The sequence below is a fragment of the Gordionus sp. m RMFG-2023 genome, chromosome 5 (assembly GCF_954871325.1).
Source record: "Gordionus sp. m RMFG-2023 chromosome 5, tfGorSpeb1-WG-v2, whole genome shotgun sequence".
NCBI classification, from domain to species: Eukaryota; Metazoa; Nematomorpha; class Gordioida; order Chordodea; family Parachordodidae; genus Gordionus; species Gordionus sp. m RMFG-2023.
In genome coordinates this window covers 13,145,793-13,162,385 of record NC_088779.1, presented here as the reverse complement: position 1 = coordinate 13,162,385, position 16,593 = coordinate 13,145,793, and the positions used below count along the sequence as shown (strand labels likewise).

Here is a 16,593-nt window from a genome sequence, read left to right as displayed (position 1 = left end):
ATTGTAAAAATATTTCTTTATATACATTAAAAAGATCATATATTATGATATACCAGTTTTAAAATAATTTTTCCTATTTATATTAATGTAAACATTTAAAAAGCACAAAACATGATAAACATTTTTTTTAAATAAAATAATGCTATCAACAACCTTTTGGCATTGAAGTAGAGAATTGTAAATTCTTATAATTTAAAAATCAGCATTTAAATTAAATAAGTGTTCATCATCACAATGTCTCATTTTTTTATTATCATTTTCAAGCAAAACCCCTAGTTTTTGGTATTCGCCAACTTTTTTCTCAAAGAAATTGGTTTTGCCTTCAAGGGATATGTGCTCCATAAAATCAAAAGGATTTTCCACATTGTATACCTTCATATAAAAAAGTCAATCAATTTTTTATATAATATAAAAATTTACTTTGGGACATTTCAATTCAATTAGCAACCTATCAGCAACAAATTGGATGTATTGCTTCATCAATTCACAATTCATTCCAATAAGAGAGCAAGGCAGGGCATCAGTTAAAAACTCTTCTTCGATTAATACAGCTTCACGGATAATATCAGAAATTATCTCTTGACTTATTTTTCTTTTTAAATGGTGAAAGAGTAAGCAGGCAAAGTCACAATGCAACCCCTTTTTAAATTATAAAATGAATATTAATAATCTTTTTATTGTCAGATATACCTCATCTCGGCTAATAAGTTCATTACTAAAGGTTAGACCAGGCATCAGACCTCTTTTTTTAAGCCAAAAGATAGCAGCAAATGAACCTTTTTTATAAAATAATTTTATTAAACTTAATAAAATAAAATGTAATAAAACCTGAAAAGAAAATTCCTTCTACAGCAGCAAATGCTACAATTCTTTTAGCAAATGATGCTTTCCTATCACAAGTCCATTTAAAAGCCCAATTTGCCTTTTTCCTAACACAGGGTAATGTTTCAATTGCATTGAATAAGAAATCTTTTTGTTTGACACATGCTAAAATAAATAATATTGTATTAATTATAAAAGAAATTTATGTTTCTGACAACCCAAAAAAAATTAATTATAAACATTTTTTAGTAATTTAATTATTATAAAAATTGTACTTATATAAGTATCTATTAAAAGACTATACATTTCAGAATGTATATTTTCAATTGCAATTTGGAAGCCATAAAAACATCTAGCTTCTGGAATTTGTATTTCTTGAGCAAATCTCTCAACCTATGAAAGAGTTAAATATATTTTTAAATGGGATACTATTTAACTAGATTTTCATTGACTATTCCATCACTTGCAGCAAAAAAGGCCAAAACATGTGATATAAAATGTTTTTCTGTAGGCTTTAGTTTTTCCCAATCATTTAAATCTTTACCAAGATCAACCTCCTCTACAGTCCAAAATGAAGCCTCAGCTTTTTTATAAAAATTCCATATATCTTTATATTGAATAGGAAAAATAACAAATCTTCTAGGATTTTCTCTTAATAATGGTTCCTCTTCTATTTCCAGCCTTCTCATTTTTGTCTCTTCATCTTCATAGTCATCCATATCATGGGCAAAATCATCAGTAAGGTCTGGTACAGATTTTGGTAATGTGATAATTTTGTATTTACTAATGACATTCATGGGAGTAGGAAAATTTGCATTAGTTGATTTGTTAACCTTGGGTGGTTTTAAATTATTATTTGAAATGGGCTAAGGAAATGCATCATTTAAACTGTTATTTATTTTTAAATTACTTTAAGGTATGGTTTTTCAGGGATATTCTAAATTTATTTAAATATATTAAAAAATCAATATTAAATATATTTACTGTTAAATGACTTTCTTCTAAGGTTCTGCGTATTCTTGAAGTTTTCTCAGCCTAATTAAAAAAATAAAATAAGATTGGATAAGTTTTAATTACTTTGATATCCAGATTTATATGTTCTTGGATCTTTGGATAAATATTTTCATTAAATCTGTGGGCCATTTTATTATATAATTACAGAAAATTTTAATAATAAAAATATTTTATTAGCTATTTAAAAATTTTTTATTGTATAAACGCGTTTAAGCGGGAATTATTAAGCGCGAACATCTAAATATAATTCTCCGAGGGATTCATACCTCCTCTTTTAAATTTATGTGATTTATGGATTATATTGCAAATATCAGAAAACCATTATAAGTAATTGGAGAATATTTGCAAAGGGATTTTTAAAATAATCATGTAAAACTTACAGAGATTAGTAAACTATGTCTTACGAATTCTTAGCAATTCATAATTAAAAGAGGTTAAGCATCAAAGGTGATTATTAAATAGAATGGTAAATTAAAAAAATTATCAAATCCAAAAAAATATAATATTTATTTTCAAAGATTTTATGAAATGAAAGAATATTACATTCGAACAACATTAATAAACAGTATCGTCACTAAGGAAGGGGGGGCAGGGGGAGCCGCTTGAAAAATTTAAAATGTCTCATTAAATTTTAAATTTTTTTAATACCAAATGTAATTTTAATAATGTTAGCTTTAAAAAAAAGTAATTTTGGATATTGTTAAATAAAAAATGAAGATAATTTTGAACATATTTTTTAAGATTTGAGCCCTCGGAGATTGTAAAGGCTATTAAGAAATAAGACCGAAAATCGAATTTAAATAATATCGTATCGGCTGTAATATTAAAATTAACTTTAATCAGAATTAAAGTGGTTGTGATTTATATTCCATGAATAGCATCTATATGAACGGGGGAGGTAGGAACAGTTCGCATCCTATTTTTTAAGGGGGGGGGGGGGTAGGGGATAGGCGGTTTTATTGGGGTAGGATAAATTTTTTGAGGGGTCATCTATTAAATTTTGAGATCAAATATGATAAAATTTTATGCTGTAAAAATTAATACTTTATTATAATACAATTCATCAGCCAAATCTAAATATTGCAAACAATCATAGACATTATTTTCAAATAAAACTTTCGGCTATCCTTTCAAATGTAATTTAAAAGGTTTAGAGATTTTCAGCAAGCTCATAATGCTATAATAATCAATTCATTTTAAATGATGGGGGTTTTAATTGAATTTATTATCTAAAATAACTTCTTTATATTCACAAAATAAAAGGTCGATAGTTCGTTTCGTAGTAGAGATAAAATAATTTAATTTATTTTTTTTAATTTTCTGAAAGAGTATCATTATAATTAAAATGGTAAAATTACAAATAGGGGCAAAATTTTTTTAGGGGGCAGGCATAGGTTTTAGAAGGAGGTTTGCATCCAGTGAAAATCCTGTCATGTACACGCTGTCCATGAAGTCATAGATAATTATAAATATTTTTGATTTTTTATTCAACCTGTATATATAATTTTGATTTATATATTGTTAAAGATAAAAAAAAAAGTTTTTCTTTAAACCCCCTCTTTTATTATGTTAAAGATAAAAAAGTTTTTTTATCCCCCTCTTTTATTATGTGTAAGATGTAAAAGTTTTTTATCCCCTTCTTTTGTTTATGTTAAAATTAATTAAAGTTTTTATCCATCTCCTTTGTGTATCATAAAATGAAAGTTAAAAAATGTTTTTCTTTTTTTTGGTAATTTTTGTTTTAAGTTAAACACAGTGAGATTAACACATATGGCTTTTGTGTTTTCTCTCACTTTACTGTATTTCTTACTTTAGGAGTCCTCAGTAAGGTGATCCGAAAATATGAGTTAGACCGTTGGGTCCGGGAGACCACCCTGCATCCCAAGGTATATTTTGAGTTTCGGGAAGTTTAGGGGGGTAGGTTTTATCCCCAATTATGTACGATAAAACTAACACAACTCGATTCCACAAAAACGTTCTTTTTTTCACTTTGCGCCAATTTAATTTTAATTTATAATTGCGCCTTTTATTTTCCCTATAAAAGGGACGAATTTTTTATAGTTTGGATATACTTATTTTTCTGTAAAATAATTTTGAAAATCTTGATTAATCTTTTTTATGTTTAAAAATAATTTTGAAATTTTTATTAATAAAATATCATGACCCGATCGCAAAGCACATCATTGGCGCCCTGGGGGCTCAGACCGCTCAACATCAACGAATATTCGGCTTCGGAACCCTTGTGTAATTATTTACACCGGTTTCGTTTGCAAACAACGAATATATCCGATGATATAGAGAAAGGTATACTATTTCTAACTTACTGCGGACCAACATTATTTGCCAAATTAAAAAATACGTTCTATCCAGAGTCAATAGAGACCCAAGGGTTTCTAAAAATTAATCAATCAATCGACAAATTCGCCGAACCACCCAATCAAGCCCGCTACCGACTAAGGAATCGAATTCAACATCTCCACGAATCAATAACCCAGTACGCGGAAGCCCTGGTCGAAATCGCCCACAATTGCGATTTAAAGGAGAGCCACGATTTATTTATGGCTACTCAATTTATGTCTGGCGTTTATTCAACAGTAATAAAACGCAAGTTACTATCGCTACCCCCTACTCAGTTCCAAGAATATGTGGAAATAGCAAAAACCGAGGAGCTTATCGAATCCTGGTCAACATCAGACGGAGGAAATTATGATATTCCCCCACCTCAGGATACTCATACACACCTAACATTCAAGTCAAACGCTCAACCTACCCATAGAGACAATTATTCAACCAAAAATTCATCGCATTGGACTCAATACAACCAACAACAACAATACCCAAATCACTCCAACAATTCATCTTATGTGCCCCCGTATCACCAAACCCCACAATACCAATATCCCACGAACAATTCCTCTCAATGGCCCCCATATAACCGGCAACAATATCAAACCCCCAAATGCTACAATTGTGGACGAATAGGTCACTTAGAGCGAAACTGTATGAGACCCGCCCTACAACCCGAAACGAAGAAAGCGATAACGAACAATGTGGTAAATGCAATAGAACAGCTTGAAAGCTATCCTTCAAATCAGCATTCGATAAATTCTTTAACTATAGAAATTATCCCTACAAAAGACCCCCCTCCAAACACCACATCCCTGCTCGTCGACAATATTATTGAAAACACCATACCCGAAGCCTATCGAGCTTCCGTAAAGATTAATAAAATTCCAATAATAATGGAGGTTGATACGGGTTCACCCATTACCATCATAGGAGAGAATTTATATAACGCCCAGTTTAAAAACCTTCATGTAACTAAACCTACCATAAAATTAAATTCGTATTCAGGACATCCGGTTCCTATAGTAGGCACAATAAATACCGAAATAATACATAACCAACAATCGGCAAACATAACAATAGTAATCACCAAAAATGATTACAACCCTATTATAGGCAGGGATGTAATAGAAATTTTTCCCTCAATTATATCAAACATATTCACAAAAAAGAACACTACAAAACTAATCTCAAAGATCCCCTATATTACCGACGATATACTAAGAGAACTTCCAATTTCTATTAACGTACGTGTAAAACCAGAAGACCAACCAAAATGTATCCAACCTAGCCAAGCAAGCCAACCACTGCAAAATACCATTAGCAATGAGTTATGTCAAAGAAAAACGAAACTTGAATTACAGAGCTTCTATGATAAGCAAATCCGAAAAAGACGATTTCCCGATAAATCGAACAATTAATTACTCTTTTTTTTCCCTCCTCCTCTTTTCATAAATTTAAACGTTTTCCCCAAATATTCAATTTATAAACTATAAATATTTTTTTTTATTTTTTTTTCCCAGTCAATATATATCATTCCTCTTTCCCCGTGGCCTATTTAGGGGGGGAGGAGGGTTAATTAGTTTTATAATGATAATTCAGTTATACTTTCTAGGGCGTTCTATTAGTCACTCTTAGTATTTCAGTTACGTATTTTTGTTTATTGTGGGAATTGGTTGTGTTTTTTTTGTTGGGACGGTTTTCGGAACTCGTAATAATTCTAAAATTTTTAAGCTAAGTCGAGACCGGGATCATCCCCCCTCCCCGTGGCCTATTTAGGGGGGGAGGAGTGTTAAAGATAAAAAAAAAAGTTTTTCTTTAAACCCCCTCTTTTATTATGTTAAAGATAAAAAAGTTTTTTTATCCCCCTCTTTTATTATGTGTAAGATGTAAAAGTTTTTTATCCCCTTCTTTTGTTTATGTTAAAATTAATTAAAGTTTTTATCCATCTCCTTTGTGTATCATAAAATGAAAGTTAAAAAATGTTTTTCTTTTTTTTGGTAATTTTTGTTTTAAGTTAAACACAGTGAGATTAACACATATGGCTTTTGTGTTTTCTCTCACTTTACTGTATTTCTTACTTTAGGAGTCCTCAGTAAGGTGATCCGAAAATATGAGTTAGACCGTTGGGTCCGGGAGACCACCCTGCATCCCAAGGTATATTTTGAGTTTCGGGAAGTTTAGGGGGGTAGGTTTTATCCCCAATTATGTACGATAAAACTAACACAACTCGATTCCACAAAAACGTTCTTTTTTTCACTTTGCGCCAATTTAATTTTAATTTATAATTGCGCCTTTTATTTTCCCTATAAAAGGGACGAATTTTTTATAGTTTGGATATACTTATTTTTCTGTAAAATAATTTTGAAAATCTTGATTAATCTTTTTTATGTTTAAAAATAATTTTGAAATTTTTATTAATAAAATATCATGACCCGATCGCAAAGCACATCATATATTCAACCCAGAATGTCGAACATTTTAATATACAGGTTTGGTTAAGGTTCCACGACGAAAGAAGTTATAAAGATGTAGGTTCATTTCAGTTTAATAATTAAACAGATTTGGTTTAGGTCTAAAAACCTTGAATGAATTTTAAAAAAGATTATGCATTTATAACCAAATTCTTTAACTACATACCGCGAGGATTAAAATATCAGTGTCGAAACTTTGCTATATAAGATCGGTTTGGTTACGGTTCCAAGGATAAAAGTTATAAAGGTTTAGACTCTGTTAAAGTTAAGGGAAAAGTTTATATAGGTTCCGGTTCGGTTAAGGTTCAATAACCATAAATGAAGGTTTGAAGAAGGTTCACTAATTTTTATTTATACAAGATAGTGTAGTTAAAAGTTTATGATATTAAAAAGATGTTCTAAGAAACCTTCGGGTATAGTAATAAATTGGTACTGCCATTAGATACCCCACAAGAAAAAAATAAATGTGAAAATCTTTTAATTTTTTTTAAGTCTAGTCAAAAGTTTTAGAAAGATGTAAAACCTTTGGGTCTAATAATAAATTGGCACTGCCATTATATTTTACTCCATGACGGAAAAAAATATGAATTTTTTTTAAAAAAAATTTTTAAGTCTAGTTAAAAAAAACTCTCAATTTAATAATAAATTGACACTGACATTAAATTTTAGTTCTTTGTGATTTTTACAAACATTGCCCCAAGATACTTTCTACTACTAATTAAATTGTAATTTAAATTTATATACCCTTGGTAAATCCAAATTTATTTGAAATATAATAAAAAATTACAAAGAACCTACTATATTTTGTCCTAAATGTTTATAAAACATTCGAAATTTTTTTTTGATTTTTATATATATTTTGTTAATTTTTTTGTTATTTAACATAAATTTGAATATTTCGCTTCATTATAAGGCTGGTCTGGTATTTGAAACCGCATTAGATTTTTGATTAACTTTGTATTAAGCACAAGCTTGAACGTTTGACACCATTATAGTTTGTATATATAAATATATAAATCGAATAATATTTATTTTAAATCGTGTTTAATCTTTTTTATCTAAAAAGCGATCCCACACAAGGGCATCGCTAGTCTCTACGATCTCAGTAGTTCAACAAGAATTACAAGTAATAAAAAAAGGTTAACTAATTCTTACATATGCCTCAATTGCTAATTGTTTTTTAAAATCCACATAATATAATATAATTCTTAACAAATTACATTGAATAAGGTCCTGAAACTTATATAACTCTCTGATCAATGTTTTATAGAATGGACTGAAAAATTTATAGGCCTAACCAAATCAACAATTCTTGAAGAAGAGATTATAAACGACCAATCCAAATCATAAAACTATATTATGGTTAGCCTATTAGATGATATTGAAGCAAGATTAATAATCGAGAAAATTACTGTGAGATATTAAATTTCTAAAAGATTATCTTCCATTTTTAATAATATAACGATTACACAGTTGACCATTATTGCTTATCTAAAATATACAATCATATGCTCCCAGCAGCTGTAGTAATAATCTTAACTTATTTTGCCACACCAGGCGCGTAACCAATGGGGGGGAAAGGGGGAAATTTTACCCCCCATAGCAAATTTGACTGTTTTTCTAATTATTATTTTAAGATAATAAAAAATTTTACCCCGATCCCCGGACCCCCTCCCCCATCAAAATTTTTCAATATCAAGCAGAGTTTATCGTTACTGCTAGTATTAATAAATTATTTTCCTATAGCTCACTACTATGTAGAAATTTACAAAAACCAAATTTCAATTTGGTTCAAGTTATTGATTTGGAGGAAAATGTGGACAGGAAGAATGAATGTAGTTGAATATTTCATAATATTTATATAGACGTTGAATTTTTAAAATATCCAATTTCATTCCATTCTTAGATACTTTTTTATCGCAAATTAAAGTACGGTTTTTAGATAAAAAACAAGTCTTTGGTAATCTTCAAATTTTATTACCTAAAGACCCTTCTTCGTTTTCTGATGCCATTATTAGTATAATTAAATATTTAGCAAAATTTTATTCCTATGATGTTGATACTGAAATCAATTTAATCAGTGAATTCGAATTGTGGTATAAATATTTACTACGTTTATTATTTTACCTGAGCATGCTATTGATGCGCTCAATCGGTATAAGGAGGCTTAATTTATTTTGAAGGTATTCTTGCATGTTTGCCTATTACAACATATACGAATGAAAGGATCTTTTTCAAATTGAGAAGGTTGAAAACTTATTTACAAAATACTACTTCTCGGCTAAATGGGTTAGCTATGTTAAATATCCACAGAGATTTATTTCCAACGACAAAGAAAATTCTTGATGAATTGGAAAAATTCCCACGAAAATTAAAAATCGCATTATAATTCTAGTATTTAATAAATTTTTTATATAATATTGTATTTAATAAGTTATAAAAACTTGTTCTTTTAAAAATTTTCTAGTCAATATTTTATACTCACTACAATTAGAATTTTCAATCAATAAAATTTTATATTTATATTATATGAGAATTTAAGCTAGGCTAGTTTTTAAAGAAAAATTTTATATAAAAAAAAAATTGACACTAAACTTTATTTTAATTTTATATTTTTTTTAAAAAATTTATCTATAATATACCTAACTTAAAATAAAAATTGGGTTATAACTTTTATTTCTTCTTATATTCATAAGCGCGAATTAGTAATCAGGAGACCCAAAAGAAAGCGACTACTTACGTCAACGCATAGGAATTCAGATTATAAAATCTAATTTTACACGCCATAGGTTCATTCCCCGAGGAGCCGATTAATTTAGATTTTCTTCTTCTTCCCTAAATTATTTAAACCCCCCCCCCCTTCTTCTTCATATAATCATTTGCATTTATTATATTTCTATTATATCTATTATTATACTTTGTATTATGAAGTCCTTGTTTGTTAAATTTCTTGAATTTTCTAGAATTATGTTTTGGACATGATTTTATTTTTATACTATCATTTTGTCAGATTTAATTTGTCTTTATTAATACAGTCAAAACCGTTTAATTGCATATCGCTTAAGTGCAAAAACTTTTAAATGCGAAAAAACCCCGCGATTTTGATAATAATTACTATGGTATAATGTTAAATTACATTTATAATTGCGAATCGGTTAATTGCGAAATATCGGATAATTGCAAAATTTTTCAGGTCCCATTTATATAACAATAACGTTAATTTAATCGGATAAGTGAAAAAATAAAAAAAATTTATCGAAAAAAATTATTCATCATTTTTTTTATTTAACCTTTTTCCATTCATTCATTCATTCATTACCACGCCAGAAATTAATATAAAAATGGTAAAAAAATCATTCCAAACATTAACCCTGAAGCATAAAAAAGAAATAATTGATAAATTAAACACTACATCAAAAACACAATTAGCATCAAATACAATTGCCACATCTCGACAATCTACCGTTTAATAGCGAATAAAGAAAATCTATGCTCACAATTTCTAAGGAATAAACCTCCTACAACTAAAAGAGTTAGAATGAGTTGTTACCCAAAGACAGAAGCAGCTTTATTGGTTTGGTTTACACAAATGCGAAGTAAAAATTGCAGTCTAAATGGGCCAGTGATGTTAGAAAAAGCTATGTTTTTTAGCCAAACATTCAATGAAGGTAATTATAAGTTTTTATAATATATATATAAATTATAGGCATTCCTACTAGCATCTGGTTGCAGAGATTTAGGAAAAGACAGAATATAAATTTTCATAATGTTTGCAATGAAAAGGGGAGTGCAGATATTATTAATGCAAATGAATGGAGCAGAAATACACTCCCATCTCTGATTAAAGATTATCAAAGGAGTAATATTTACAATTGTGATGAGACAGGACTATACTACCGAGCATTACCAAAGGGCACAATGGAATTTAGTGGAACTCAACCACTGGGCTTCAAACCAGACAAGGAAAGGGTCACAGTTCTATTTATCATAAATGGGGATGTATCTGATAAAAAGTTATATGTTGTAGGGAAATTTAAAAACCCTAGGTGCTTTAAAAATAAAAAATTACCAGTTAAATACTACAATAAAAGCAGCTGGATGACAACCTCAACTTTTGAAGATATTCTTAAAGAATGGGATTCCTCATTAAAGAAGAAAATTTTATTGTTTTGTGACAATGCATCTTGTCACAAAACAAAATTAACATTTAACAATATAAAATTAATTTTTTTACCAGCAAATACAACATCATTAATTCAACCTTTGGACATTGGTGCAATTAGATCCTTTAAATATCATTATAGAAAGGGTATCATGAGAAAAATGATAACATTGATGGAAGGAAATGACACCATTTCTTTTTATAAAAGATTTACACTTTATGATAGCCTCTATCTTGTAAAATTTGCATGGGGTGAGGTGACAAGTACCACAATCATAAAGTGTTTTATTGAAGCTAAATTTTTTGATAAGTCTATGGCATTTGATTGGAAATCGGAGGATGATATAGCATTAACTGACAACGAAGAAGATGAATTTGATCCCATATTTGAAGAATATGTGTTACACGATGATGATGCTAGCTGCCATGGAATTTTAGATGATCAGGATATTTGTAATCAGATAAGATTAGAGTTGGAAAGTTTAATTACTTAAAATTTTAATTAATCTTATTTTTTATAGAAGGTTATGAAAGCTCCGAAAATGACGAAGGGAACCTAGAGATATCTGATCATTTAATTACAAAAAATCAGGCTCTTAATGGTTATTATACTTTTCTTGAATATGCTCATGAACATCTAAGGGATCAAGATTCACTAAGAAAGCTAGAGAATATAGTGGAAAAAGAATTATTTACTCCAGAGTCTAGCCAAACTCTTATCACAAAATATTTTTATTAAATCTTATATTACTTTATAATAATTGTGATACATGTATAATAAAATTAGTTCAAATAAAATCTTATGTTATAAAGCATTAATAAACTTTCATTCCAGCATGGTCTGTTAATACATTTACATTTATAATATTAGAATTTATAAGATTTGAATAGGCATAGGATTTTAAATCAAATATCATGTGAATGAAAACAAAACACTTAATAAACTTAAATTCTTTTATATTAATCTTATTGTTTCCAGTTTTTTAGGCAAAATATTTTAAAATTTGGCTTTAATAATAAATTAGAATTTAAAAGGTGATAATATATTTGTGTAAAATTATATTTCAGTAAATTTAATGAAGGTAAAATGACAAAAGTAGTTAAAATTAATGGAAATAAATATTAGGGTATTGTAAAGGAAAAAATGTTATTATCTTTCACAAAAGCTTTTTTTTGATTTAATTCTTACATATCTTAAATAAAAAATGAGATAAAATCATGTAAACAAATTTAATTATAATTTTATTCAATAAAAAATAATTTATCAACAACTATAATGCTAATACATAAATAATTACAATCTTTTTATAATTAAGTCTTGTTTTCTTTGTTCCTTTCTGTCTATTATCATGTCTAGATCTAGAGAAAATATAAATATATATATCAAAATATATCACATTACTTTCAAGTGCTTCAGATATTTTAATATTATTTGATTGATCTAAATTAATTGAATACTTTTTATAAAATAATAACTTGATGAATTGACGATAAAAATATAGGATTATTGGTGGGAAGAAAAAAAAAGCTATGATCATATGTTTCAACAAATAAGATAAATTTTTAAAATTTAGTTTTTTTATTCGTTACATAACTTATTCAAATTAAAATATATAGTTGGTTACATTAATTAAAAATTGTATTTATTGCAAAGTTTGATGGCTTATATGATTAAAATATATATAGATGATAAATATCTTTATAAAAAACACAAACTGATTTTTAATAAATAGATTGTTGAATTTTAATCGTATAATTGCGAAAAATCGGATAATTGTGAAATTTTTAAATATTTCGGTCCCAAGCTTTCGCAATTAAACGGTTTTGACTAAATGTTAAATTTAAAAATTAAAAAAATTATTTCTTAAATAATTAATTTATAAAAGGAACCAAAATTCAAATAAAAATTAAAAATATTAATATAATTATTATTGAATTATGAATAATTTAAAAGAATAGATCAAAGATATGACCCGGCCGAAGGTGAGCAAAAAGCTGGCCAAAGGGGGTTTGGAGGCAAGGCCCCCCCAAAAAAATCCCCCCCCCTAAAGGAAAATCCTGGATACGCCACTGTGCCACACAAATAATAGATTCTGGTTAATTTGCAGTCATAGCCATGACAATCATGATGTTAACTCATATCAGAATTTATCACTAAAAATATTTAGAAGAAAGTATGTAAATATATTGATGCCTTTTACACTGCAAGGATGCCATATTAGAAATGAAACATTTTAACAGAGTGATATAATGAAAGCAATTAATATTTTATATATTATTGTCACCACTTCGAGTTGGTATATTATATCTTAAAATAATAGTAGTTTGTAATAATATCAAAAATATACTAATATTAAAAATTTAACTCGAAACTGTTTTTCAAATAAGGAAAAAATAGCTTTCCTAAAAACACGTAAAAAAGAGAAGAAAAGATATCTAATTTAATACATCCATTGTTGTGGGATGAATGATAATATGGTTAATTTTTAATAATATTTATAAATAAATAGATGGCGTTAAAGAATTGAATGCAAATTGTTATTTATATTTATTATCAAAAGCATTTTTTAGTAAAATTTATAAAAATAATAACTTTAATATATTATTTAACTGTCAAATACGCCTGTAAAAGTGTCATTTACAAATATTTTATAACCAAATATATATAATAGAGGATTATAAACTATATGTATACTTTTTAAAAATCTCCTATACTTATTTGGAACTTAAAAATATTTGTAGGAAGAGGCATGCTAATTAAATTTAAAAATGAATAATATAGTTGATTAGTAATTTTTAACTCGGCTAATTACAATATTAAATTTGTTAATTTTGAATTAATTAAATGAATATATTTATTTAATTAGGGCTATATTATAATTTAAACAATATAAGTCAATTAAGCTTAAACTGTTAATGCTAAATTAATATTTAGTGAGTGATATTGATATTCATTTTTAACACGAATTTGAATGCAAGCTCACATAGTGAAAATATAAATATGCATTAATCTATTAAAATAAAATAGTATTCATTTAATAAAAATCTAGATAGTCTTATTAATTTTTAAATAATTAAAATTGATAGTCCTATTAATTTTTAAATAATAAAATTAAAACTATATACTACGTAATAGAATTATAAAATAAATGGATCAGGGGCAATCAAAACAATTTATTTTTAGTTCAAGGGGATATTAAGGAGCCATTAAAAAAAAATTTTGCTTCAGGGGGCTATTCAAATTTTTTTAGGGGACTCGAGCCCCTGCACGCTCTTCCCTAGTGACGCCACTGATACAACAACTGCCAAAATCATAATATTTATGCTTGAGAATATTATCACAGATCAATGCCAAAACAGATGTAAAAAATCACGGTTGGCCAAGTGGTGTTTATGCTCACTCAATATAAAAAAAAACCCTTAACTCATGAAATACTGCAAAATCAAAATTAATTTACATATGCTTTGCCTAAAAATGTTAATCTATTAAAAGATCTGACAAAAATATCGAAAGAATTTTAAGTAATTAAAATAACTGGGATATGCATAGTCCCACCTGTGCAACGAAGGGTTAAAAATAATTATTATCATTTCCAAAATGAAAATAGATGGGAGATCATAAATACAAAATTTTTAATTCTTAATTGGTAGCTAGCATATTTTAAGATCTAATTGTTTTTAAAATTTGTCTGATAATGTTCTTAAGCACGAATATTATGCTTTTGACAGTTGTGGGATGTATATTAGATAAAAAATATTTTAACACTTATAAATATTAGTCAGTCAATATTTATAAAGAAGCTATGTGTCAAACGATCAATCTGAAATCTTTTAATTGGTCCCAAAAATATATAAAAATTTTTTATTTATATATTTTACGCATGTAGTTAAAAGTAATGGCATTAAAAATTTATTACTAAAACAATGAGACAGGTGTTTAAAAAAAAACAATTCAATTAAGACAAATACAATTCTAGTTCTTAAAATTAACTTTACTTTAAAAGAGAATTGTTAATATATACTAGAAACTTTCATTTATTGCACAAAAGTTCAAAATTAATAATATTTATTTGCTTAAAAAGTGTTACATTATTTTAATTTATTTATCTAAATCGTTCTTGGGGGGTATGACTAAATACTGCCTTGCTAAACTGCCTTGCTAAAAAGCAATTATTCATAATCAATCATTGATGATATAATATCTTTTAAAAAAAAATTTCAAAAACATTTTTTTTTTTACATAAATCAATTTTTAATCAAATAATTTAAAATTCTATTTTTACTTAATATTATTGGAAAAAACATATATATACTAGCTTATTACAACTTAAATTTTATTTTTCAATTACAAAATTTAAGAAATTTATATCCATAAGAGGGCTACACATTCACGTTTGAATACCTCTAAATATTCATGAAAGTTCCTCAGGGAATTGGATATGTTTTATTTATATTAACTACTAGTGAGGTGAATGATAGTGGAATTAAATGCTTATTTGTTAAAAATTAGGCAGATGTGGCATAGGGATTGTGGTAGTGGTGATAGAAATATCATTTGGAGGCAACTGGGTGAATATAAAATAAACATATAGATATAAAAAATTGGATAAAAAAATAAAATAAACCTCCAGAGGAGTTCACAGTTCCTTATTATCTTGGCCACCAGTAACTCTAGAACGGGTAAGGCGTTTGTTGAATCGCCATTTTTTTCTTTGCTTATCTTTAATTATAGATTCATCATGTTTTGTAACAATGTGAGGGATTAAGATTGGGATAGCCTAGACAAATAAAGAAATCAGCCACAAATAATAAACTATTGTTGAAATTAAACAAACATTAATATACTGTAAACCTGTAGAGGAGTCAATATTAGAAGTATATTTCTAGTAGTTGTGGGGCTATAATCAAAAAAATTTTTGGGGGATTTATCAAGCCTATCATGTTCTTCTAAAGGTTTATTTTGCATTGTTCATTATTAATGACTGATATATCAATATTTGAACAATTATAAAGAGGAAATAAGATGGGGATAGTTAACTAAAGTAAAAACAAAACAATTTTCAAGTTAATTATACCATTCGGAGAGTCCAATTGGCAAATTAAAAAAAAATAGGAAACTTGTGAATAGATATAGAGTAATTTAAATAATATAAATACAGCAGTATGTATTTTGTTTTAGAATAAATGTAAAATTCTAAAGATAGACAACCCCGTTTTGTCTTTTTTATTGAGTTATACAAAATAATTAGTAAAAATAAAAAGAAGTATTGTTAAAAAGGTAGAATCCTTAAGAATAAATATATAATTTTAATTGAATAAAAAAAATATTGTATTATATATATCGATTTTTTGGATAGATATAAAATCCTATATAAAATTATTTATAATAAAAATAATGTACTTATTTTTTGGTGAGTTATACAAAATAATAAGCATGGAGTATAGAGCAATTGTGGATCTGACAAAAGGCAAGCTTTTAAAAAAGTAAGAACCTTAAAAATTGATATATTAATTTTGTAAAATACTAAAAATCAGAGACCTGCAGAGGTACCATTTGAACGGCCCGGCCCGGCCCGATTTTAAATTTTTTAGGCCCGGCCCGGATATTTAAAAAAAAATTTTTACGGCCCGGCCCGGATTTAAAAATTTAAGGCCCGGCCCGGATATTTTTTAAAAAAATTTTTTACGGCCCGGCCCGGATTTAAAAATTTCAGGCCCGGCTCGGAATTTTTTAAAATTATATTCGACCTGGTATATACAAAAATTCACCTATGA

At 27.5% G+C, this 16,593-nt stretch overlaps 1 protein-coding gene across 2 annotated transcripts; it reads right to left on the bottom strand.

The window, feature by feature from the left end:
• Positions 1-72: 72 nt before the first annotated feature.
• On the bottom strand, positions 73-15,471 carry LOC135929971 (ribonucleoside-diphosphate reductase subunit M2 B-like). 2 transcript variants are annotated; one of them, XM_065466729.1, is made up of 10 exons: positions 15,444-15,471; positions 1,900-1,954; positions 1,807-1,857; positions 1,733-1,759; positions 1,260-1,688; positions 1,098-1,215; positions 829-987; positions 691-776; positions 421-639; positions 73-372 (listed from the first exon to the last, which is right to left on the bottom strand). In XM_065466729.1, the coding sequence occupies exons 5-10, from the start codon at positions 1,617-1,619 to the stop codon at positions 193-195; spliced, it is 1,122 nt and encodes a 373-aa protein (XP_065322801.1). In that variant the 5' UTR covers positions 1,620-1,688; positions 1,733-1,759; positions 1,807-1,857; positions 1,900-1,954; positions 15,444-15,471; the 3' UTR covers positions 73-192. The 2 variants fall into 2 exon arrangements, with proteins under 2 accessions (XP_065322801.1, XP_065322800.1); XM_065466728.1 differs by lacking the exon at positions 15,444-15,471 and having other exon boundaries at positions 1,900-2,047.
• Positions 15,472-16,593: the final 1,122 nt, after the last annotated feature.